Here is a 27,930-nt window from a genome sequence, read left to right on the forward strand (position 1 = left end):
ATTTTCTAGCCCACCTATTTCTCTCAAAATGGATCCTAGCATCTAAGTCTTGGATTGTCTCTGGACCATGGACAGAAACAATACCACTTTCCCATTTAAAGGGACGGTGGCTTGCCATGAAAACTGGAATTCCACGGCTGCCGCATAACCATAATATAAGAGTTTACAAAAGGGTACTGAAAGGGTGTCTGACTGTAGTCCACAACCAATGCTTTTATGAGCAGATGTGTTAGAGAACAAGAAATACAAACTTATATGGACAATGATCACTTCCGTCCAATGGGAAGGGGACCTTAAGGTCTCGGTGGTGTACTTTATTTATATAAGCAAATTACAAATCCTTATGATGGCATTTTGGGGGGGAAGCATTCATTACAGCACCAAACAAAAAAAATACATACATACATGCATACATGCATACATACATACATACATACATACATACATACTTGGGCAAGTTGAAAGGTTTGACGAAACAACAAGAAATGACAGCTCGCCAAATCCATCACATCGATTTGTCAAAATAAATGTGCCTGTTATTTTGTCCAGTTCCTTCTTATTCAGCTTTTCAATTAATATCCCCCCTCTCCTTTCTCCTCCACTTGAAGCCATAACTCACAGTCTGGGGAGTATGAAGGCAGTGTGTTTTGCATACAGGGAGGGAGGGGTTGTCATTTCAGCAGACTCAACCTAAGGGACTTGAGGTCACAGTAGGGTCCTGTTCACCCCAATTGGGGACATGGAGATCTACATGGGACAGCAAGGGAGGGTATGTGTGTGACACAAGGTCCGACACACCCACCCACACCGACCAACCCAAGTGCACTCAAATCTAAGAGAAGCCAGGAAATGTTTTTTTTGTCTCGGTTGCATTGCTGGTCTTTAACCAACGCTGCCACTCAAACAGGGACTGTACCGACCAAGCCCCTCCCACCATGATGTCATCAGGCCCTCTAAGAGTGACAGTTTATTAATGGTGGACTGTAAAGGTAACGCTCAAGTGGAGAAAGAGAGGTGTTACGTCTCCGACGAGCCGCCTAAACTGTCTGCTGCATCACCACTCTATGGGATGTAAAAAATGTAAATCGTATAGATTCCAATGGAAGATAATGTGTCTTAACCCATGCTCTCTGTAACTCACATTCTAAGCTCTTGACGAGGCCTTTTTTCTTGTTTATCACGGTTCATGTGTGTATGCATGTCTTAGGATTTGGTTCCACAACACTCAGACCCAGAGCGGTACCCTGCAGAACCCAGTTGGAACCACATTGCGGGGCCTGTGGCGGTCCTTCTTGTCCCAGATCCCATGTTAATAGGATTCCTTAAGGCTGTAGATGGATGGCAAATCCAGGCGGTTTCATCTACTAAAAGACAGCATAAATCACCATGGAAGAAGCGGGGACGAGGCAGGGGTTATCGCGCGCCTGACTTCCTCATGAGATCTCTGCATTAAACCATTAGTGAAATTAATTCATCTTTCATAAGAGGTTTGAGCAGTATTTGTGATCTATGATAACAACCAATTTCTCACTAGCCGGGCGGGGGGACAAAAAAAAAGTGTCAGCCCTGATAGACTACACAAATCTGCTCTTTTTAAATGGGCTAACATTATCTGGAGTGCTGCTCTCGGAAGCATCATCCAAGATTCATAACCCAGCCGCGAAAGAGGAATAAAGAGAAAAAAGAGGAATAAATCAGGGAGCAAACTTTTCTCTTCTATGTGCTCGCTTTTAGCGCCGCTCCCGGTTTTGTTTTGTTTTTCCACTCGTCTTCATAACTCACCGAACACCGCTTTCTTGTCATAATTGTAAACGACTTCACGCCTCAATCGACGTAATTGGTTTTAGATCATCTGCGAAAATGGCAAACTGGGGAACTCCAAGGTGGGGTGGAAGAGAAAGAGAGTGAGTGTGAGTGTGAGTGTGAGTGTGTGTGTGTGTGTGTGTGTGTGTGTGTGTGTGAGAGAGAGAGGCAGAAATTGGGAGACTGCGTCTGTGAAAGGCCGTATCCATCTCCTTTGCATATATTTGAGGAGGCGGCCGGTGGAGCGCGGTTGACAGATGATCGGGGAGTATGGGGATGACACGCGGGTGGTCACGCTCTTTATTACTATATCAGCACAGCGCGACGCTACCTTATGATGTGGACCAAGCAGAGGAACCCACAGAACGAACAGACAGACACAGGCTGCATTACAAAGCACGGCAAGCAACCAAATTAAATCTTTTGCAATGCTGCCATCTCAATCTTTCACTGTTCAACTGAGCCTTGTAATAAATTCGCTTTTTGAGGGAACGTAAACTAAAGAAAAAATTCTGAAACCGAAATAACTGTCTTTTGTGAAAATGCTAAATAGTACAGGAAAGTACTCCATAGATAAAAATAACACACTGCCATAAATGTGTAATAGTACCAATAGTCATATGTTTTACATATTTTATATTTTATAGAGTTGAAGTCGGAAGTTTACATACACCTTAGCCAAATACATTTAAACTCAGTTTTAATCCTAGTAATAATTCCTGTCTTAGGTCAGTTAGGATCACATCTTTATTTTAAGAATGTGAAATGTCAGAATAATAGTAGAAAGAATGATTTATTTCAGCTTTTATTTCTTTCATCACATTCCCAGTGGGTCAGAAATTTACATACACTCAATTAGTATTTGGTAGCATTGCCTAGCATTGTTTAACTTGGGTCAAACGTTTTGGGTAGCCTTCCACAAGCTTCCCACAATAAGTTGGGTGAATTTTGGCCCATTCCTCCTGACAGAGCTGGTGTAACTGAGTCAGGTTTGTAGGCCTCCTTGCTCAGAACACACGCTTTTTCAGTTCTGCCCACATACTTTCTATAGGATTGAGGTCAGGGCTGTGTGATGGCCACTCCAATACATTGACTTCATTGTCCTTAAGCCATTTTGCCACAACTTTGGAAGTATGCTTGGGGTCATTGTCCATTTGGAAGACCCATTTGCGACTAAGCTTTAACTTCCTGACTGATGTCTTGAGATGTTGCTTCAATATATCCACATAATTGTCCTACCTCATGATGCCATCAATTTTGTAAAGTGCACCAGTCCCTCCTGCAGCAAAGCACCCCCACAACATGATACTGCCACCCCCGTGCCTCACGGTTGGGATGGTGTTCTTTGGCTTGTAAGACTCCCCCAAGCCTCACCCTCTTCCAAACATAACGATGGTCATTATGGCCAAACAGTTCTATTTTTGTTTCATCAGACCAGAGGACATTTCTCCAAAATGTACGATCTTTGTCCCCATGTGCAGTTGCAAACCGTAGTCTTTTTTATGGCGGTTTTGGAGCAGTGGCTTCTTCCTTGCTGAGCGGCCTTTCAGGTTATGTTGATATAGAACTCGTTTTACTGTGGATATAGATACTGTTGTTCTGGGATTGATTTGCACTTTTCGCACCAAAGAATGTTCATCTCTAGGAGACAGAACGCGTCTCGTTCCTGAGCGGTATTTTTTATTTTTATTTTACCTTTACTTAACTAGGCAAGTCAGTTAAGAACAAATTCTTATTTTCAATGACGGCCTAGGAACAGTAACCGCCTTCTTCAGGGGCAGAATGACAGATCTGTACCTTGTCAGCTCGGGGATTTGAACTTGCAACCTTTCGGTTACTAGCCCAATGCTCTAACCACTAGGCTACCCTGCCACCCCATGATGGCTGCGTGGCCCCATGGTGTTTATACTTGCGTACTATTGTTTGTACAGATGAACGTGGTACCTTCAGGCATTTGGAAATTGCTCCTAAGGATGAACCAGACTTTTGGAGGTCTTGGCTGATTTCTTTTGATTTTCCCATGATGTCAAGCAAAGAGGCACTGAGTTTGAAGGTAGGCCTTGAAATACATCTACAGGTACACCTCCAATTGATTCCAATTATGTAAATTAGCCTATCAGAAGCTTCTAAAGGCATGACATCATTGTCTGGAATTTTCCAAGCTGTTTAAAGGCACAGTCAACTTAGTGTATGCACAAAGTAGATGTCCTAACCGACTTGCCAAAACTATAGTTTGTTAACAAGAAATTTGTGGAGTGGTTGAAAAACGAGTTTTAATGACTCCAACCTAAGTGTATGTAAACTTCCGACTTCAACTGTACCTACTTTTGAAAATATTATGCAACATAAATCCTTTCGATATGAAAAAATTTCAAATACCAAGCGGCGCAAAAAGTTTTGCAAGTCCCAAAAATTGTGCATTGTGAAATTTAGAAAGTAAATGTTATATATATATATTTTTTTAAGTATGAGCTATCACCAATTTGTTTTCAGCTCTTGCAATACCTACTGCATTATGGGGACTAAATGCAACCACCCAAAATGTATTGTCAAGCTCCATGCCTTGCCAAAGTCATAAATTATCTTTCTTTAAGATGGCAACGTCATGTCACATTGCTGTGTAGTGTCCATTACTGACAGCACTACTGTATTTCAGGATGCAGTAGAGGACGAGAGACAGTCCCACTCAGTCACTACAGCAACAGTGAAGTGATACACACCTCAGGGAAGTAGTCCTGAGGAAACTTCTCCTTCTCCAACATGGGTGTGCTCTCTAGTGTGTCTGAGTAGATCTCTTTCCCAACCACCTTCTTGAATTTCTTGGCTAAGGGGAAGAACACAGACAAAGAAAGCCAAAGAGGACGTATTAATACAAGACCCAAGACAAGCTAGTCGTTTAAGAGGCCATGATTCGCAGTCCAAACCTACTAATGTAGTTTAACCTACTAAGCCGTTTTGAAGAACTAGATGTAGTCATGCGTGCATAAATCCAGGGCTTCATCAGGCTACTACTCCACCTGCTGGTTGTAAGTGGAAGTATCTATAGAGGTTCTCCTGCACAGATTCTCCACGCCTACCCAGTCTAAGATCAGGTTGTGTGTTGTACTTACACGGAGGCCTTAGACGATCCGATGTTGAGGCGATCCAAATAGCGCCTGGATGGGCAACTTTGATGGGTGGGGGGGGACCACAAAACTGAACTCATCATGAGGGGCAGCCAGAGCAGACACCAGACTTTTGGGGGCCCTACATTACATTTTGTTGGGGCAATTTGCTGTGGGAATTGCACCTGTGTATTCTATATATTCTAACTCTACAGGAAGTTGAGATATATAAATAAATAAAACGTTTTCTGGGGGAGATTGATCTGCGGGCCTACAAAACGGGGGGCCCCCCCAATCCATGAAACAGCGTGATGCCGTGACCTATACTCATAAGATCAGTGTCAGAGATCTTGAACTAAATGAAGGTTCCTAGAACTAAAGGGTCTTCCTCTCGGATCAAAGGTGAGTATGTTTTACATGGCGCGATGCCCTTTAGTTACACTAAGTTAGAAACATTCAAAAGGCGGAAAATATCTCAGAGGTCAAAACGGTTTGGCATGGCAAAGATCTGACACTGATCCTATGAGTATGGGTCATGGCCTCTGCGTAAGTACAAAACATAACCTGAACTGGGGTCGGAGCCTAAAAACGTCTTTCACAGTCATGTGACATCTGGAACCGTTTCCATGAAGAGTCTCAGAGTAGCAAGGCTGATCTAGGATCAGTTTTGACTAGATTATAATGAATGGACAGGGGGGGGACGTGATCAGCAATCCTACTCTGAGACGCTTAATGGATTAATATGGATCCTGGCAAATGTGGCATAGTTCTTTACCAAGGATGCAGGTGAAACAATTGATGTTTGCTACAAAGTTAACATTTTTATTCAGTCCAGTAATATCTTGTACAGTGTGAATGAGCTCATTCTGGACATATCCTAATCCCATGTAAGAGAAGCATGTTGTTTTCCAGGTGGTTTGACGGGTGAAGGTGAGGGTGTGTGCGCGTGTATATGCCTGCGTGTGTGTATCCATGTCCGCATGCATGTGTGTGTCCTCTCGCCTTCCCCCCTCGCCCTGTCCTTCACTGGGGGTGAGTGCATGGTGCTAATGCTGACTCTGGTGTAATGGGAACGACGTTGTGGCTCCACATCTATATCCCCTCTTTAATTAGCCTGGCCGCCGGGCCCCTGGCCCTCTGACACCCCGAGCTGATGAGAGCGCCGTAACTGTCCAATAACCTCTGTACACAATTACCGTGGAGCCCGAAATCTCATGAATTAAATCCTAATATTAATAAGCATTACCATTCTATCGCTCACTTTACATTATCTTCCCCAGTCAATGTCAACTGTACTGGTTTTGATGGAAGTGGTGATGTGCCGTGTAGGGTGTTATACGGAGGGGGGGACTGTGAGAGAGCCGGAGTGGAGATTTCATTGGGGGGGGGGGGGGGGGGGGGGGGGGGGGGACTCACCTTTGAAATCAAACTGCTGGATGTTTTTCAATGATTCGTGAAGAAAGTAGCAACTTCCTAGTGCCTGGAAGAGAAAAAGAGAGGGTATGAGATTTGGGAGAATTGTTCACCCACCATTCAGTCAAAGATGATTGGAAAATAACGAACCACAAAATATTACTGCGCAATAGAAATAAAGATTGGTTCCAGGTAGTACGAAGCTCCAGTCATTTGTAGAGTTTTGATGTGGAGGGCAACAAGGTATACACTAACCATCCCAGGCAACAGATCACACCACTATTTCCCCACAGCAGATATTGAATGAAAACCGTCAATGGAATATACAAGAAATATAAGTAGTGTGTTGTATACTATCAGTGTAGGGAACTATCAGTACAGTGCAGTGCATTCAATACAGAGTCCTCAGACCCTACACTTGGTACAAGGCTTCCTGATGTGAAGAATAAATCATTCCAGTTTATCAAAGGACACATTCAGATGGACTTTGGAACAACCAAAGATCTACTTCAATAGGATTAAAATCGTAATTTCTGAAAGAACAATCAAATCACAAAGCTTCCCCAGTCTGTAGACAACCCAAACAAGCTCACTGAGGGAAAAGAAATACAATGCAGGGGATCTGATGCAGTTCACAGTCCACTACACCACGACATGCTTTCTCCGTGCTTTTTACTGTCCTCTATACATCCAGGCAGTAGAGGAAAAGACTGCTCTTGGTCCTCTGGGTCTTTGAGATAGTGAGCCCTCAGCCCTTGCTTGAGGGTTATTTGGTCATTGCTCCTGCTACCTACAACCCTCCTTTCTCTTCCTACACTGCAGCACACAAAGCATGGAGAGGAAAAGAGAGGTTAGAAAGAGATATTAGGGAGAGAAGAAGAAGAAGAAGAGAGGCTGAATGACAACACAAACGTGTGAGAGCGAGAGTGTGTGTGAGAGAGCAACAGAGGGAGAAACTCCCAAAATACTGCAGTAGACCAGTTAAGTCATGTGCAGGTAGTGGACTGGGTAGCGGTGGGACAAGGAAGGGCGCATGAGATGCAGACAGAGAGGGACAGAGAGAGGCATACGTCTCCCTAGAGGGGAGAAGACGGACACCAGCGGGAGAGAGGGGGCGAGGATAGCAGGATTTGGTGCCGTTGTCCTTTGAGGCGCGGAGCAGATGCCCTCACTGGCAGGGGGGGGGGGGGGGGGAGTTTTGGGGCTCGCCGGGCCGGCCCTGCATTATTTATGAGCGCCGGGACATCTCACAGGCTGATTTGTCGAAAGCACAAACATGAGGTCCTGCCCATCTCCTTGACACGGAGGTTCATCCAACGGAAAACACTGTCGCACATTTAATTGACGAGAACAGTGGCTGGTGACCCAGACCCACCGCTGCGCACTGCTCCTTCCTTCAATCTTCCTCCCTCCTTTTTCTGAAGGACAGAAAAGTGAGGGATGGAGGAAAAGCGGGTGGACTCAAGGTCAACTTTCTCCACAGCAGCAGGGCGGCTTCCATGACGGGCACCGTTTATTTGTCTTAGCTTTTCTTTATGCTACTTTTCACCTTAAACTGCCACTGACAGAGTGAGAGAGAGAGAGGGGGACATGAGGGGGAGAAACTGTGCTAGATGTCAAAATGACACTACTGTTATTGTTTTTGTTGTTGCTGCTGCTTATTTTTTATTTGGTATCGATCCAGAATAAATAGTAATAAATAGGCTTGGGCGATATACCGTACACTGGGGTAATTCAAAATACAGACAGTCTGATTTTGAATACCGTTCCCCAAAAATATTTTTGTTTTATTACATTTTGGGGGGTTGGTCTCACCCCCGTCTCGCACCCCCGTCTCGCAGTGCTATACCACTGCTTAAGTTAAGTAAGCTAAGTATAACTATAAGAAATCAAAGATGTGTCAAATCAATAATATCCAGCTAACGGGTCCAGCTTGCATTTGGTTTCCTAGCTTGCTAACTGTAGCTAGATGTCTAGACAAAGCTTCTTGGTTACAGCAGAGACATTCAATCCCCTCCTGGATGAAGATCCCCTGTACCTAAATTGTTTCGTGCGTCAACATAGACATATATTTTTGAAATAGCGGCCCTTGTGTGCACATGAGGTAATAGCGTATATCCCGGTATGGTACAGAAACGGTATGACCTGGATACCACACCACCCTCGTAATTAAGCTAAAATAGAAAAAGGTTAAGTCTAAAATATATGACTTCCACTCAATTAAACTCAGTAAAATTCTTACAATTTCTAAAGCACCTGATTTATGTTCATACACGCAAACATTATAACATTATCTAGGTCTAGCCTATAGTCAACAGAGAATCAAAATGGAATCGAAAAAGGACTGGATTTGCTTGTTTAGTGAACAGGTATGGGCCTAAGCAACATAATAACTCATAGTCCAACTAGCTGCACGCTCATAAATGCTCAGTGGACATCGACTACTCCACAAAACTCAGCGAATGCGACCGTCCAAAATAGAATTGATATGATGACTTTAAACAAATCGCAATGAATCAAACTTCAAATAAATGATAAACAATTGTGCCTAAGTGGCTATCTGTGTAATCACGAAAAATCTACTTAACCTCTAGCCTAATAAATATTTATTTGGCATCAGGGTTCAAAACACCCGACAGGCTGGTTTTATGCTCCCCCCAGCCTCAGGCACTCTTCATGAAGAACCTATTATTAGTGGGCTGCAATTAATCCATTTGTCTCTGGACATGACAGGCTCAAAATATTAATTAGAGACCGACTGCGCCGACAGGATATGCTTATCTTTTACCAGTGGCTTTACAATGGCCTGTGTCAAGCGTACGTTTGTCACGTCCCACTTCATTGATTAGCTGCCAGATTCACTTGAAATAATTAAAAGTATATTTTACATATTTATAAACCCCACTGTCACGACCGCTACTTAATTTTCCATTAGTAAAATGTACTCTAAGTGTGACTGGCGAGGGCCAGGGCGAGCTAGGGGGAAAGAGTAATTGCCATAATTGTAGACAGAAAGACAATGACCGCTCCATAAAAGCCAGGTTTTATTGCCCAAACTGGCAATGCTATCTCTTATCGGGAGTCGTATAGGCCACACCGCTGTGACTAGATAAGCACACTTACACAATGGAAGCTGTATCAGTGTGTGTGTATGTGTGTTCAGGGACATAATCAGGGTTTTAGTGAGGTCCGGAAGAGGGGGGGGGGGGGGGGGGGGGGGGTCGTCTCCGAACCATATATTTTTTTCGAAGTCGAAGCTCATTTACTGCCTTTCTGTTCAATTAAAAAACGTTTATATACTTATTTGGAGAACAGCAAAAACGAACAAAAATGACCCCAGCCATTATCACCTTGGCTGTTGTAGGTTAATTCACCTCAGTCAATATACAAACACATGGCCTATTAAGACTCCAGTGGGCGATTGAGATGAGACGAACAATCATCGATATAAACGAAAACATGACATTTTATTATTTGTATTTTGATTGCATTTCAATGTAGGCCTATAGGGAAGATAGGACATGTGTAAATGTTCATATTGAAACATACCTTTTTTTTCCTGAGTTCCTAACGTGTTTGATAAGATTAGTATTGATTTTCTCAGGGGACCACACATGGGGCCCAACCCCAAGTTTGGGAACCACTGTACAAGCCTCTCTCTCTGCTTTCTTTCATTCTCTCTCTCCTCTGCTTCCTCCTGCATACATTGCAGCCTACCTCAGCCTCACCGCTGTGTGCCACATCACTGTCTGTCTCAGTAGCCTGCTCTCTGTAAAGCAAAGTTATTGTGAGAACTTGGTAGTGAATGTTTTGCTTTCCATTTGAATATCCCTTTGAACGTGGTGAAGTTATTCCACTTTGGATGGTGTATCACTACAAAGAAACAGGTGTCCTTCCTAATCCAGTTGCCGGAGAGGAAGGAAACCACTCAGGGATTTCACAATGAGGCCAATGGTGACTTTAAAACAGTTACAGAGTTTAGTGGCTGTGATAGGAGAAACTGAGGATGGATAACGTTGAAGTTACTCCACAATACTAACCTAATTGACAGAGTGAAAAGGAAAACCTGTACAGAATAAAATATCTCCAAAATATATATCCTGCTTGCAATAAGGCACAAAAGTAACTGTAAAAAATGTGGCAAAGCAATTCACTTTTTGTCCTGAATACAAAGGGTTATGTTTGGGGCAAATCCAATAAAAACACATTACTGAGTGCCACTCTCCATATTTTCAAGCCTAGTGGTGGCTGCATCATGTTTATGGGTGTGATTGCAATCATTAAGGACTGGGGAGTATTTCAGAATATTCAAAAAAGAGAATGCCAAGCTGTCATCAAGGCAAAGGGTGATTTGTTTAACACTTTTTTAGTTACTATACGATTCCATATGTGTTATTTCATAGTTTTGATGTCTTCACTATTATTCTACAATGTAGAAAATAGTTGAAAAAAATAAAGAAAAACCCTGGAATGAGTTGGTGTGTATAAATATACAGTACCAGTTAAATGTTTGAGTTCGGATTGGTCTGAACTCTATAATATGAGCTGGTCAGTATGGGTAGGCAATCCTTTCTAACACAGTTTTAAAAAAAAGAGATCACGTAGTAGAAATGCACAAGTGTTGCTCTCCACTTTCTGGAGGACCAAGTTTTGAAATCAGTAGAATTCGAGTATGATAGCTAAGGGGATGGAGAATATGATTGCAAATATGCAGACGGAGTCGAAAAGAGAACACACAGAAGGCTGCTGTATAAAACACCTGTCTCCGGATTACATCTTCAAACTAAGGGCAACCATGGCATCCGTGACAGAGAGGGAGAAGCGTCCATCCATGTATACAGGTAAGAGTCTAGCTAGCTACATTTTTAGATACACATTTCTAATTGTCAGAAAGTCATTTTAATTTGAAGTTATTGTACTGTTAGCTAGCTAGCTAACGTTATGTGTATGATCTGTGTAGTAATATTATTCGTATCAGAGCCATTTGCATTGCTAGCTTGCATTGCTAGCTTTAGCTTGCTAACATTGAAGCTGGTTGGTTAGCTACCTGCAGATTCATGCAGGGGTGTAAAGTTGAGTTGGGATTATGGTTCATTGTTTAGCTAGCTAGCTACATGTCTTAACAAAAGACTCCACTATGCAAGTAACTATAGAACTTCAGTAACTTCAATAGAATGTTCATGATGTCACTGCAACAACTGTTGATTGCAGTAGCTGGTAAATTCACTTTGGCTATCTACTCCGATTTCAGAACACTCGTCTTAGTGTGCCAGAGCGTAGAATAACTGACAAATTTACAAACGCTCAACACTCGTTGAACATGGCCAGTGTCAGTAAACGGCAAAAAAGCGTAATACATTTTTTGGCCACCAGCACAGTTGCAGTCACCAATGCTCTGGATAACATACAAACAGCCTAACCAGATCTGCTAGGGCGAGTAAAATGGTCAGAGTGAGCTGTTCTCTCATTTGTGTCTGGAAGTAGCTTGCTAGCTTGGCTGCTGCTGTTAGGTCAGAACGCTCGGATCAACCCTACTTTTCGGCCAGAGCGAAGCGCTCTGAGTTTACGAACGCCCAGAGCACACTCCGGCACTCGATATTACATTTCCGAACACACCCCGTGGTTTAAGCCAGACTTTAGTCTTGAAATCTTTGGTTGTTTAGTACATAGCCTCACATGTGACTCCTTAAAGAGATGAGTGGGGCTAAAGCTTTTAAGCAGGTATGAACGATGCTGAATGGGTGTAGACAAAGAAGAGCTCTCCAGAAGGTACAAAAAAAATTCTCAAAAGTGAGGTTTATCAACTTTTAAAGCAGAATTACTTTCCCTTTGTTCAACTGTAGTGTATGATACAATTTTCTATCTCGGAGTCTCTACTTTTATCCAATGTAAAAAAGTTTGCTACATAAGACTAAATCGAGCCGGTCGGTCACATATGTAGTCACGGCCCTGTGTGTGTGACAGAGAGAAAGAGAGCGATTGAGAGAGAGAGAGCAGCACACAGACAGTTGACATTTCCAAAAACCCCAGTAGATAGGGGCTGGAGAGTTGAGAGATCCAGAAGCCTGCATAGTCTGTTTCACTGAGTGCTATATCGATACTCTGCTGCAGAAATTAGTTATAGTAGATGAAAAGAAGTACGGAATCAGTGACCTCTAATGGATTTTCTGCATTTAATGTGAAAAATGAGCCATAAAGCAAACATAAAAGTAATAATTTTTCTCCATTCCGCCCTGAGGAGCACAGTCTGTCCCAAGAGAGTAGCCTCAACACACTCCCGTGTCACCAGTGTCACTGTGCACTACCATACTATCCTCAAGCCACCAGCGATGCAATGCACTGAATCTCCTGATGAGCATTTTGAGACTGTGACAGAGAGACACACACACACACAACTATTTTAGGAGCCCGTTATAAAGTAAGACGGATAAGGAGAGTTCCAAACAGGGACAGCATGGATAGTGCTCACTACCGTCAGAGGGACAGTTAAAATGGGACCGGTGTTATCTATGGCAGTGGATGGCTGTAGCGTACCTGCTCTGGGAGCTAAGGATGGCTTATCTCCATGGGGTTTCTATGACATTTTATTTTTCCGGTCTAAAATATTGTGCCCTCTCGTTCCAGGTAGGGCCAAATGAAATGTGGGAATGGGCAGTTCAGCTTTCCCAACAGCAGCTGTGTCAGTCTCCTCGCAAATAAATCCCTGGAGTCCCCTCATCTGTCAAGTCACGGGAATACACACAATCACACAGACATCATATACAGTTGACGTCAGAAGTTTACACACACCTTAGCCAAATACATTTAAACTCAGTTTTTCACAATTCCTGACATTTAATCCTAGTAAAAATTCCCTGTCTTAGGTCAGTTAGGATCACCACTTTATTTTAAGAATGTGAAATGTCAGAACAATAGTAGAGAGAATGATTTATTTGAACTTTTATTTCTTTCATCACATTCCCAGTGGTTCAGAAGTTTACATACACTCAATTAGTATTTGGTAGCATTGCCTAGCATTGTTTAGCTTGGGTCAAACGTTTCGGGTAGCCTTCCACAAGCTTCCCACAATAAGTTGGGTGAATTTTGGCCCATTCCTCCTGATAGAGTTGGTGTAACTGAGTCAGGTTTGTAGGCCTCCTTGCTCGCACACACTTATTCAATACTGCCCACAAATTTTCAATAGGATTGACGTCAGGGCTTTGTGATGGCCACTCCAATACCTTGAATTTGTTGTCCTTAAGCCATTTTGCCACAACTTTGGAAGTATACTTGGGGTCATTGCCCATTTGGAAGACCCATTTGCGACCAAGCTTTAACTTCCTGACTGATGTCTTGAGATGTTGCTTCAACATATGCACAATTTTTCTTCCTCATAATGCAGATCTATTTTGTGAAGTGCACCAGTCCCTCCTGCAGCAAAGCACCCCCACAACATGATGCTGCCACTCCCGTGTTTCACGGTTGGGATGGTGTTCTTCGGCTTGCAAGCCTCCCCCTTTTTCCTCCAAACATAACGATGGTCATTATGGCCAAACAGTTGTATTTTTGTTTCATCAGACCAGAGGACATTCACCAAAAAGTACGGACTTTGTCCCCATTTGCAGTTGCAAACCATAGTCTGGCTTTTTTATGGCGGTTTTGGAGCAGTGGCTTCTTCCTTGCTGAGCGGCCTTTCAGGTTATGTCGATATAGGACTCGTTTTACTGTGGATATAGATACTTTTGTACCTGTTTCCTCCAGCATCTTCACAAGGTCCTTTGCTGTTCTTCTGGGATTGATTTACACTTTTCGCACCAAAGTACGTTCATCTCTAGGAGACAGAACGCGTCTCCTTCCTGAGCGGTATGACAGCTGTGTGGTCCCATGATGTCTATACTTACGTACTATTGTTTGTACAGATGAACGTGGTACCTTCAGGCATTTGGAAATTGCTCCCAAGGATGAACCAGACTTGTGAAGGTCTACAATTTTTGGCTTATTTATTTTGATTTTCCCATGATGTCAAGCAAAGAGGCACCGAGTTTGAAGGTAGGCCTTGAAATACATCCACAGGTACACCTCCAACTGAATCAAATTATGTCAGTTAGCCTATGAGAAGCTTCTAAAGCCATGACATCATTTTCTGGAATTTTCCAAGCTGTTTAAAAGCACAGTCAACTTAGTGTATGTAAACTTCTGACGCACTGGAATTGTGATACAGTGAATTATAAGTGAAATAATCTGTCTGTAAACAATTGTTGGAAAAATGACTTGTGTCATGCACAAAGTAGATGTCCTAACCGACTTGCAAAAACTATATTTTGTTAACAAGAAATTTGTGGAGTGGTTGAAAAACGAGTTTTAATGACTCCAACCTAAGTGTATGTAAACTTCTGACTTTAACTGTAGCTTACGCACATACATGTGCACGCACAACGACAACACGTACACATAAATAGAGTCTTTAGATGTAAAAGGTCAGTGAGATATGCTGTCATGATGGAACGGTGTTGCCATGCATCAAAAGCACAGGCAAGCCACAGTCGCTCATACGCTAGGTGCCTGAACATGGATACTGACTAATCTAATGGGTACACAGTTCACTCATTGGTTGCCATGCAGACAGTCTTCAACCAACCTCACACTACATTATCCAACACCCCAAAGATACTGTAATTAAACAAGATTGCACCACAACGATAGTTACTCAATGCATGATGTCTATAATGAACACTTAGCGTCGCATTTTACACGTAAGACCTACTTTGAACAAGCAATACATTCTATGGCGTTACTTCAACGGTTATCCCGACCAGACAGGGCGCAATGAGAGAGCTAGACCACTTGATATTCAAGGACCAGGCTTACTTGTGCGCCTTGTGTGAGGGGAAGCTCTGCACAAATCTCCAATACTGCACAAACAAGCTGTTTGTCATCCTCTGCAATGAAAACACCCCGGGCAGGAGAAAGCGTCAATAGAGAAGGCTTGCTTTTCAGCAGAGAAATACAGATTGAGACCGCTTTAGTACTTTTACCCCCCCCCCCCCACCCCTTCCCCACCCGGCGCTGCCATACGTGTTTGCGAAGCACCACTCACAGTCCAATTGATTGAGTATTCAGAGTATTGAGCCACAGTGTCTATTATTCATCGTCTGGTGGAAGGCCTGACTGGATACACAGACAAAACTCTCATTAAAAGTTATTCTGTCACTTCCTCTTATTTGAAAAAAAGGCTGAATGTTTAGCCATCGACCATTTCCGCAAAGCAGCCCTTGTCAATGGGGGGGGGAGCGTTTAGAAGACGGTGGTGCCATAGGTATTTGGCCCGTGACGCGTACACACATCTCACAGGGGGATCTTGCAAAGAAATACAAGGGTGCCATTCTTATAAGGCAATGCATTGTTCTTAGGATTCATCCATCTTTATTTATCCAGCTAAGTCATTGAGAATAGACGATCTTTCTTGAAATGCCCACAAATTGCATTTTCTTAGGTCACACTTTATATTCCATAGGGCCAGAGATATTCCATCTTTTGTCAGAGTAGCAACCAAAGTAACTACCTTCTTCTTAAGTATGTTTGGGGAAATTAGAATTAACAACGGTATGGAATTACAAGTACTAACACACTTATTGCACAGCAATGACATAAGTTAACACTATAAGGGGGTAAGGGATCTTCAACATTCCAGGGATAAGTGAGCAGAAAAACGGGAAATGTGTTGATTGTTTTAGCCTATAATTGCTTTAAATTGTCTACAAAACCATAACACTGATCCTGGACAGAAACGGTCCGTCTATAAAGCTGGCAGAAACGGTCTGTCTCAGAGAGTCTAGACCCCTGTGCTTTGAAGGGAACTGAGCTGGGTAACTTCTAGAAAGCAGAAAGCAGCCCCTGCTCATTGTTCTAAGATCCAACCTGGAAATTGGAGTGACATGCACACATGATTGATCTCCAAATCCACTGATTTTATTTTCTTTTGAAGAAAATATTATGGATGGGTCTAAACAAGGACGTAATTGGCCAAACCCACAGCAGCGGCCTGACCTGCCAACAATCAGGCCCCGATCCCAAGGTTGGCTGCCTCCCTAGGAAATATTGTGCATTCATTTCATTTAGTCTCCCCTCCAACATCCAATGGTTGAAGTTAATTAAATTGCTTGTCCATTGTGTTCATCCACTTCCAAAGTTAATGATATTGTGCCTGGGAATTAAAGAGCATTTTATAAAACGCAAGGGATGGGAGCTGGCAGGCACTACATTGGCCATTTGAACCTTGTCAGTCCTCAGGCTGGTGGACCCTCTAATTAGCGCTGAAATGGATGCTTCCATCTGCCAATTTCCTGCCACGCTCATCAGTCGTAGCAGTCGCTCCCCTAACCTGCCCGCCGGAGGGCTCTAAAGCAATAAAACCATCACGGCAATGACGTTCAACAAAAAACAAGAAACCAGAATATGTTGTCTATACCTAATATGATTCAGACTTTAAAAGAGGCCTTCTAATGCCTTGGGATTTTGCTCTGTATAATATCACTGGTTTCTTCGGGTGATATAGATTGAAGAGTTGAATAACTTCATTAAAAAGGTTCGATATAGAGTACATAATAGCAGGTTCCATTTTCAAAGGAGGTTCTTTTAATACATTTTCATTCGGCGAAATAAAGAAGAATTCACAGGGATCTAAAGATATACCTGAAACTTGATACACTATCTTAATTTGATCACTCTGTTGTCGCAGATAATTAGGAAATGCAAACTTCTAGTGTATTCAAGGTTAGAAATGCTTCTAAAGTGTTTCATTTCAACTTAAAATGTCAGACTTGATTTGCCCTAACGAAAAATATATCAACCTCTACAATAATGTCCATTAATTATAATCCACATTACCTCTTGCTGCAGGTTTATTTTCCCTACTGTGAGAAAATGTTCAAATTAAGATAGTACATCCGTAGCTATTTCGATGATTTGACATTTTCTATGAAACCCCTTGCTGTATCCTTGAACCCAAGGCATACCAAGGTATTCAAGGTACCTCTCACACAAATATCAATTAGAATATTAGATCTCCAAATTGCACTCAATAAATTGGTTTTAGAAGAAGCCCAATTTTCAGTGCAGGAGCAGAAGCCCGTTAAAAAGGAACGAATGATTCATGTTTGTATATTCCAACTGCATATTTGCTAATACTGTGCTGCAACTTCAGCACATTTTAACGAGGGTATAAAATCAGGACATCAAAGCAAATGAAAATTACACCTGTGGTGCCTGTTATGCCGCTGACCTGCTTAATGGTTGTGGAGTGTGCAAGCCAAGCTCGATGGCAGATGGAAACATTTGGGTGAGCTACTTATTAAAAATGTTAAAATACGTCATAATCAAGTTCTAAACTGCTATGTTAAGGTGCAAATCACTTTAGTCTTACAATTTGAGTTCTTGTTTGTATTTTAGCATCTAAATACACAAAGCATGTGTAAGTGATCAAGCTGGGATGAGTTATTCACCTCAAATTAAAAGGGCCGGCTAAGAATGTGTAGCGCCTGGCAATGTGGCTTGTTTTGGAGTGGGGCCGTGAACAGCCAGTAACGGTGCAGTACTTTTCGCATCATACCGTCTGGGATTAAAATGTTGGGAACTAAACTTAATGTTGAGGATATGTGGGACCTTTAAAATAATTATACCTGACCATGAAGTAGCAGAGAGTGCTATAAAAAGGTTTGCTAAGGCCAGACAACTCCTTAGCAGTTGTACCACTCGCTAGAATGTGAACACTACATCATTCATGACATGACAGAGCACAGTATATACTAATTAAGAAGATCGCATAACCTATATAGCTATATGACAACAGGATGCAACACTAATTTGGTGACAAACTGAATAGCATAGTAACTCAGGAAACATGACTTCGAGGAAATTGCTCGATATCTGTTGCCCAGACGAGGTCAAAGTCCTAGTGTCTAACTGCAGCAGACAGACATCTGTACGGCGACATGAAAGGACATCTTTCTCCGAGATCTAATCTTCCTTTGAAACCTATCTTCAAATAAACCGGTGATTTAAAAGGCCAGCGTGGTGAATAACCACTTTCTTTAAGTAAATATGCGGTTACGGGGCTAACGAGATTATATATTTTTTTAAGATACGCAGATGATGAATATCATCTGCATTATTAGATTGGCCTAAAAAAGGTTGAACAATGGAGGCATCCATTAGTAATTAATATGACATTACCTCCTCCTCTCTTTTGTTCGGCCCCATGCATGGCTGCCAAGGCCATTATTCAATAGTTATGGAAGCTGGGGATAAAATGCCTTTAATATACTTATTCTCATTAATGTAAATCATATTTTGCTATGGATGTCCAATAATCAAAAATAATATTTCAACTTGTAATTTTTTCTCATCAGAAAGTAGTCCCATTGGGGGGGGGGGTTAGACGCTCATGCAAATGCAAAGTCTTTGAGCCTATTGATTTTCCCTCAGCTTTGGGAGAAGGCGGCTAATGTTGACATGGACTGTTCATCAATCTAGATTGTTATCCGATTTAATATCTAGCCTATTCCTATTGGTTCATTTGTGATATTCCTAATTGGATTAGGATCATACAGGCAGAGAAGGGAACACATCTCATTTTAAGTGTGTTCAACAGAGGCTGGAAGTTTGCAATGACTTAGCCATGTTGCACTTGCACTTTTTAACGATGTGTAGGTTAATTCACGTCCACATCACCGTGGCAGAGCAACCACTGACAGTGGCAGCTCTCCATGTCAAAAGTTATCAGTGAAATGATGGCAGGTCAGTCAGTCAGTCAGCACGGGGCCATAGGCAGCAACTTTGATTTTGTCCCTGTCCCATGCTGCCAGTGGCTACAGGATGTGGCCTTGCATTGACGAAGTGGCCTCCTTGGCTGTCCAATGAGATACAGCTTCATTGCCAGGGCCCACAATTAAATATATTAGTTTGGGGCATCTTTGTGGAATCCGTCAGTCAGCTCCGAGAGGGATTTATCAGAATGTACTCCATATCTCTGCATCAACAACCTTTCCTACTCCTTCCATACGGACACAACTCTTCATAAACCATTAATATGGTGGTTGAGAGTGACACGTCAAAGGGACAATTCATGGACTTTAATATGGGGGCCGTGTGCGTCAACTCCTTGGACATGAGGACTTGTCCCTCTCTGAGCCAGGACAGCCGAGGGGCACAAACGTTGGGAGGACATGTTTCAGTTTTGAGGGCAGAGACAAAAATTATTTCTCAGGGCAAAAAATAAGCAGCTTTCTCCTTGGTACTGGCAGAGGCGTTCTCAGAGCACAAACAGCGAGCACAGGACCGTGAAGCTTAAGAGGAGCCAGCAAAACACACGCAGTCGGTCGGCTCGGCTAAGACCCGGTCTGGTCCCTCTTTGTGGCCTCTTTGTCTTTATGTAAAAAACCAATGCTTGCCGATGATGTGTTATGTAAAATTCCAGAGGCTTTATTTAAATGGTTGGATATCCTCCATGCTAGCTTAGTTATACTCCAGTGCGTCGACCCAAGAGCACATGGCCGCAGCATGAAAAGACAAATGTAAATGGGAGCCTCAGCCTCTCAGATAACAGAAATTATGGCATGCTTTTTTGTATTATAATAATAAATATAAAACCAGAACAGAGTGAGGTGGACTTGTCTTACGCAGATGTCCTTTCTTATGCGTACAATCGCAGCATCAATCAGACCCTTTACTAGCCCCCTTAAAAGGAAGCATTGAGATGTGAGCTGAGGACCAGTGCCAGTGAGTGGCAGCAGTCTGCTCTCCTGTAAATACAACACCCAGGGAAAATAGGATTTTTGGGCCCACGTAAGCCTGTAAGCTGTCTCCAGGGCCCTCTGTGTGCTCCTTTCAAAGCTCTCCAAATGACAGAGAAGCACTGTATATCATTAGGTCATGTGAGAAGAGTAGAGGGCCGAAATAAAAAAAAGTCTCTGTTCAGTAAGATCAGAACATCCTTAGAACTACTCAAAATCAACAAGCCACATTTCAAATCATCTGGATATAATGTGCGTTGTTTGGACTCCGGCCGTCCATGTTCTAAGATTCACGTATTTCCTCGTCATTTGGCCCATAAGTTCGTCCCAGTCACAAACATACTAAACAAAACACTCTTGTAATTGTGCGCGTGATATACTCGTTAAACCCATGGTTTACATAGAGTTCCACAGATATATCTTCCATAGAGGAACAAGTGAGGCACACAGCTGAGGGTTCCAGGACACGATACCGCCGTGCTCCGCGACCACTGTGGAAACCCTCAATCTTAGGGCCAAACGGGATGGCTTTGAAAGATGTTCCCCGCAAAAAGCGTAGGAATGCAATTAGGCCGTTAAAATTAAGGAGGTTGAATCTGTTTTAAAGAGCATTACATCCAATCTAATTAGCCAGCTCTTTAATGAGTTAGTAATTAGCGGAGGAGTGCCTCACACACAGGATGCCATTGTGGGCTTGAACGTGTGCAGCCGCCCAGCTGACTGGGGAAGACTGAGATTAAACCCCACTTGGAGAAAATTCCTTACAGAAATATGGTTACGGTTACTTTATGCCTATATAAAAAGACAAATTCTGTGTCCTCGAGGGGTTCAAATAAAGGGTTAGATCGTTCTAGCCAGATTATTAATTTCAACCAATTACCGACCGCATGTAAAATCCCTACTTTGCCCAGGCAGACCTATTTGATGTGAATCACACGGTGTGGCATTGTGAACATCAAATATCTTCCCCGATGTTTGGTGTTCGACAAAAACAAACTGACAATGAATCATAAAGCAGCGGCATCCGCCCTCCTCGGAAGCCAATAGCAGCTTTCATCAGGGAGCTCCAGAGGTCCCATGGTAGGGCTACCGCTGTTCATTTCTACCCAGCGCCGCCCCTCTTCTGCAGGGATGCGCTCTGCCTCTGACTCTGACCCCCAGAACCTTGGAGAAGGTTGGGAACGGGGAAGAAAGGGCTCATTATTGGACCCACAGAAGGAACCCACCCCCTCTTTTATGGACCATAAAAATATTTATCAAAACAATAATCACATTTTATTTGTCACATACTTCGTAGACAACAGGTGTAGACTAACAGTAAAAAATGCTCACTTACTTTTCCATCAATGCAGAGTTCAAGATTTTTTTTTTTTTTTAGAAAACTTAAATAAAGTGACAGTGAATAACAAATAAAAAAGAATGAGTCAAAAATAACATGGCTATAGAATATATAGGGAGTAGAAAATAACAGGGAGTACCAGTACCGAGGCGATGTGCAGGGGTACGAGGTAATGGAGGTAGCTATGTACTGTACAAATTGGTCGAAGTGACTAGCAGCAGCATATGTGATGCGTGTGTAAGTATGTGTGAGTGTGTGCGTATAGAGTCTGTGCAAGAGAGTCGGTGCAAAAAAGGTTCAATGCAGGTCGTCCGGGTAGTCATTTGATAAGCTATTTAGCAGTCTTCTTTAGAAGTCTTATGGCTTGGGGGTAGATGTTGTTCAGGGTCCTGTTGGTTCCGCTTGCAGTGCGGTAGCAAGAAACCAGTCTGTGGCTTGGGTGGCTGGAATCCTAAAATTTTTGGGGGCCTTCCTCCTTTGACACCGCCTGGTATAGAGGTCCTGGATGGAAGGGAGCTCGGCCTCAGTGATGTGCTGGGCTGTACGCAGTACCCTCTGTAGCGCCTTGCGGTCGAATGCCAAGCAGTTGCCATACCAGCCAGTCAATATGATGCAGCCAGTCAATATGCTCTTGATGGTGCATCTAAATAACTTTGAGGATCTGAGGGATGCCAATAGGGGCCAAAGGGATTGTTCATTTTCCTGAACACCCACTAAGAGCCATTCCAAATTGATTGCCCTATGCATGTTTCAATACGGTTAGAAAATGAGGGGCTAAAACCATTTAGGGTGAGTCGATGTGGATTCATCTTCTGACAATCACAAGGGGCAAAGCATATGAGACTGGTCTTGTTTTTAAAAGATAGTATTGAAGTGTCGAGATGGGGGGAATCATCCACTCAGATGGGGGCATACGACTGCACATTTCAAGCATGTGGATGTTTCAATTTGTTCAATTGGTCTATTTATGCGCTACTACTACCGAAGCAGAGATGCAAAACATTATCCAAAATCAGATTAGGAAACTGTGTGTGTGACAAGAATGAACCGATTCTATTTCAGTGTAGAGTAAAAGACATTGGGCCTAGGTACAATAGCGGCACAAATGCCAGATGTGATTTTATCAACCATAAACACACGTCTGTGTCACAACAAAGCCAGGAAGACCACACCATTAAAATAAAAAAATGGATCTATAATTGTCAGAGAGGAGAGCGAGGTACACACCTATAGTATATAACCAGTAGAGGAGGCAACAAAAAAGACAAAATACAGTAGAAAGAGACTGCACCACCAAGAAGGACTACGGAAGTAAGAGGACTGGACTGCTATATGCAGAAAGGGAGTAGGGGAGGGAGTGACGGAGAGCGCAGTCGGTATTTTGTGTTTAAAATGTGCCGCACAATACCTGCTAATTCTTTTAAGTGCCTCTGTGGTGAGAGAGGTGCCTCTGTGGTGAGAGAGGTGCCTCTGTGGTGAGAGAGGTGCCTCTGTGGTGAGAGAGGTGCCTCTGTGGTGAGAGAGGTGCCTCTGTGGTGAGAGAGGTGCCTCTGGTGCATGCGGTGTGTGAGGTGGTGTGGCGGTTTGGTTATTGGTTGATGTAAATGGACGGCTGTGTGACTAAACAATCCAAGAGCATAAGAATAAGGTGATTGGATGACAGTGTGGAGTAGAAGGCCTAAGCCGGGCCACCCCAGGCCTCGCCAAGTCCATTATGTGTATTGGAGACATCCATGGGGATCCAGCATGGGGAGATTTGCCAGGCAGGGGTAAAAGGTGTTGCACAACAAGTGCCTCATCGCTGGAATGGCTTCCACCCCACGACATCTAGGTGTTGGTAATGCAATGAGCAGAGAGCCTGGGACCTTCACAACCTTTTTCAATCTGCTTTGGTGCTTTTGGACTGTTTTAAGAACCTACGCTGGCTCAAGGACGTTTTGACTTTGCCCCCCCAATTCAATTAATTGTAAATATAAAACAAAACAGAATGTTCACGCGCGGTCACACAAGAATATTATTCAGTTCAGGATTGTGTTTGTCAAGCACAGAAACGTTAAGATAATCGTTGTTTTACAAAACATCGACAGCTTTATTGGAGCAAGACTACACATATCAAGACTGTGGGGGGATCAGCTTCTGAAATAGCCGTTGCAATACATCAGCCCTTCTTGATATATTTACAGACAACTATGGTTTAATTCCCATCAGATCTACCGGTTTAAGTGCTACCTAGACCTAAAATGCACTTGTGTGTGGAGAGATTGTTTGAGTCGTCTCTTCAGAGACAGGTGTCAATACGGTAAGTTCCACTGCTATAATTACGCCAAAACAGGCCGGTTAAGAAGAGAAACCTATTTTTTGTTCTGGAGAGAAATTGCTTGGATTTGAAGTAACGATTTCTCTCTGATATTAACCAGCTGTACGTGACACATGGCTGGAGAGCCCAGATCAATTCCACCAGGGAAGTGTCCTGTTTTCCGACAGGGCTGATGAGTGAGGATGAGAGGGGGGATCACGGACAGACACTTTCCCTGTTGCGGATGTTTGGATTAGAGGCTGATGGCTCCCTGAAGATGCTCCCTCCCCCTCCTCACCCCCGCACCCCCCGGCCGTGGCGTGGCACCTGCCTGGCCCTGGGCGTCTCCCTACGGAGGGGGATATATATACACTTAGCCCGGAAAGGTCAGCCAGACCTTGGCAGGCAAACACGAAGCACCGGGCCCCCTCGGATGAATCACAGGAGAATTGGTGCATGGCAGTGAATGAATAACCTTCCATGGCTCCCCAAACCCCATCATTTCCCTCCTTTTCCAGCGGGCCAGAGATTCATGTCTGCGCATGCTGCCAGTTCATTACGGAGAAATATCATTCCTCTTCTGGCTGCGGCGGGACAGGCCAGGCAGGCCTCAGGAGGACCCGGCCCTGTTTAATTCCACATCATCCGCTCCAGTGAGGGCCTTAATCTCTGCTTGTGTGATCAATACTATATCAGTGTAAATTAAAATGACAATTTTAAAGTAATTAAGCCTGTTAATGCTCGATTCAAAATGTCATTATTTGCACAAGGGGAATCAGGGTATGGCGGGGGGGCGCAGGGTGGGTGTGGTGGGGAGGGGGTGAATTATGAGCGTGTCCACAGTGACAGGCGAATGCTTTAACTGGTGCGGTCGCCCCTGTTGCCGGCACTGCCACTGAGGGGGCTTAACAAAAGCAGATTAACTCCCAGCCCATGCCAGCCAAGGGACCTCTCCAATTTCAGAGCAGGATAACCCAATTGGAGGAATTTGATTTGTAGAACCAAACCCAATTATGGTGATATTAGATGAGAAGTGGCAGGGAGGGAGCGCTTGCTGAAGAATAATAAAAAAATAAAGGGTTGTAGGCTAAGAGAGTAGAAGAGAAAAGAGAAAAGTTACACAATAAAAATGCACTTAACTCCAGAATGAAGCCCAGCAGTAATTGTGTTATTAGATTATTTTGGTCCCCCTCCTCTCTCTGGTTTTGAAAGGCCATTTAGAGTCATTGTGATGGTTGGAGTGAAATAAATGGGCTACTACGTTAACCTGGTGTGTGTGTGTGTGTGTGTGTGTGTGGAGTACCGTCTAAAGCCGCCATCCTATCCCATGTGAGGTGCTGTGTAAGTGAGGATGGAAATGAGATGATCACATTGTTGGGTCTTATTAACCAACAAAGCTGACAGCCACGGAGACCAGCGGATCTACCAATTACCCCAATCAGACCGGTTAGGGGCCACATGGGGACCACCAAACACACTCCTGCTATGGCTGACATGCCCTGACGGACTCTAATGCCATTAGAACCATGGATTGGCATTTTTTTTTTACCTTCCTTATGACACACACAGGCATCATTACTCCCACTGGAGTGGCGCTGCAACCAACACACACTGCGGTCATAGCCATCTCCATTCTCCAAATACCCATACAGTGTCAATCTGTAGAGAGAATCCTGTGGATAGCTGGATGCTAGTGGGTAACAGAATTTCCCTGCTTCTCGGGACACGTCCATATCTCACAATTAGTTTCCAACGAGGCATGTGCTGACAAACAGGGGAGGGATGTCCTGATTAAAAGAGGCCATTTGTTCCTGAAGGCCCATGGATCACTCAGGGATCAGTCCAGTCCACGGTTGCTCAGCGATACCATTGCCATGGAAACCGTGTCGTACATCTGACCTGTATGTGTTAGGCGATAAGACCAGTGTCCAATGTGACAGCCTGGACATACAGTGGCTGGTATAATTTGTTATTTGATTAAAATCCCCATTAGCAGTTGCAAAAGCAGCAACGATTCTTCCTGTGGTCCACACAAAACATGGCATAATACATCCTAATAATAAACAAGTGCAGCTCAAGGAAAGAACTACATAAATGTCAAATAATCCAGAAATAAAAAAAGGTTCTGTACTGCTCAACTGTTGATCCAGTCCTTTTCTATACCTCCTGTTTCTCAAAATTACATTTTTTTGGTGAAATGTGTTAACTATGCATTTAACAGGGTAAGTAAGAATAGATTCAAAATAGGAATCAAAATAATTGCATTGCCACACACAGCCTTATGGAGCAGTAAGAATGTGCCGCCATTTAAATTAGTCATAGTATCATGGCTAACGTGTCATATTAAAGCCCAACTACACAAAAATATAAAAACGCAACACAGCAACAATTTCAAAGATTTTACTGAGATACAGTTCATAAGGAAATCAGTCATTAGGCCCTAATCTATGGATTTCACATGACTGGGAATACAGATAGATATGTTGGTCACAGATAACCTTTTTTTTTTTTTTTAAAGGTAGTGGCGTGGATCAGAAAACCAGTCAGTATCTGGTGTGACCACCATTTGCCTCCTGCAGCACGACATCTCCTTCGCATAGAGTTGATCAAGCTGTTGACTGTGGCCTGTGGAATGTTTTCACACTCTTTAATGGCCGTGCAAAGTTGCTGGGTATTGGCAAGAACTGGAACGCGCTGTCGTACACATCAATCCAGAGCATCCCAATCATGCTCAATGGGAGACACGTCTGGTGAGTTTGCAGGTCATGGAAGAACTGGGACATTTTCAGCTTCCAGGAATTGTGTACAGATCCTTGCGACATGGGGCCGTGCATTATCATGCTGAAACATAAGGTAATGGCAGTGGATGAATGGCACGAAAATTAGTCTAAGGTTTTTGTCACAGTATCTCTGTGCATTCAAATTGCCATCGATAAAATGCAATTGTGTTCATTGTCCGTAGCTTATGCCTGCCCATACCATAACCCCACCACTACCATTCGGCACTTTGTTCACAACGTTGACATCAGCAAACCGTGAAGGGATTTATCCGTGAAGAGCACACTTTTCCAGTGTACCAGTGGCCATCGAAGGTGAGCATTTGCCCACTGAAATTGGTTACGATGCCGAACTGCAGTCAGGTTAAAGACCCTGGTGAGGACGATAAGAACGCAGATGAGCTTCCCCGAGACGGTTTCTGAGAGTTTGTGCAGAAATTCTTCGGTTGTGCAAACCCACAGTTTCATCAGCTGTCTGCGTGGCTGGTCTCAGACGATCCCGCAGGTGAAGAAACCGGATATGAAGGTAAGGTCCTGGGCTGGCATGTAGTTACATGTGGTCTACGGTTGGGAGGCCGGTTGGACGTACTGCCAAATTCTCTAAACGACGTTGGAGTCAGCTTATGGTAGAGAAATTAACATTAAATTCTCTGACAACAGCTCTGGTGGACATTCACGCAGTCAGCATGCCAATTGTACGCTCCCTCAAAACTTGAGACATTGTGTTGTGTGACAAAATGGTACATTTTAGAGTGGCCTTTTATTATCCCCGGCACAAGGTGCATCTGTGTAATAATGTATAATCAGCTTCTTGATATGCAACACCTGTCAGGTGGATGGATTATATTGGCAAAGGAGAAATGCTCACTAACAGGGATATAAAAATATTTGTGCACAAAATTGACACATTTTGGGGATTTTAATTTCAGCTCATGAAACATGGAACCAACACTTTACATATTGCGTTCATATTTTTGTTCACTGACAATGCTACGCTACTAAAGCAAACATGGAAGTTCAATTAATAAATTCAAAACAGGAATCAAAATAATTGCATTGACACACAACCTTATGGAGCGGTAAAATGTGTTGCCATTTAATTTAGTCATAATATCATGGCTAACGTGTCATATTAAAGACAAAAAAGCAACCGACTAGGGGAGACCGGGACACAAAGTAACACATTCAGTCTTTCACATACACTGCTCAAAAAAATAAAGGGAACACTTAAACAACACAATGTAACTCCAAGTCAATCACACTTCTGTGAAATCAAACTGTCCACTTAGGAAGCAACACTGATTGACAATAAATTTCACATGCTGTTGTGCAAATGGAATAGACAAAAGGTGGAAATTATAGGCAATTAGCAAGACACCCCCAATAAAGGAATGGTTCTGCAGGTGGTGACCACAGACCACTTCTCAGT

At 43.2% G+C, this 27,930-nt stretch overlaps 1 protein-coding gene across 2 annotated transcripts in view; it reads right to left on the reverse strand.

Annotated features, from left to right (window-relative positions):
• Window positions 1-27,930, reverse strand: part of LOC120046491 (inositol polyphosphate-5-phosphatase A-like) — a 197,177-nt gene that overhangs the window by 72,048 nt on the left and 97,199 nt on the right. For both annotated transcript variants that reach the window (XM_038991773.1, XM_038991772.1), the window contains exons 5-6: window positions 6,324-6,387; window positions 4,524-4,627 (exon numbers count right to left, since the gene is read on the reverse strand). In XM_038991773.1, the coding sequence (XP_038847701.1) occupies window positions 4,524-4,627; window positions 6,324-6,387 (168 nt within the window). The remainder of the gene's footprint in view (window positions 1-4,523; window positions 4,628-6,323; window positions 6,388-27,930) is intronic.

The sequence above is a fragment of the Salvelinus namaycush genome, chromosome 4 (assembly GCF_016432855.1).
Source record: "Salvelinus namaycush isolate Seneca chromosome 4, SaNama_1.0, whole genome shotgun sequence".
In the NCBI taxonomy this organism is placed as follows: Eukaryota; Metazoa; Chordata; class Actinopteri; order Salmoniformes; family Salmonidae; genus Salvelinus; species Salvelinus namaycush.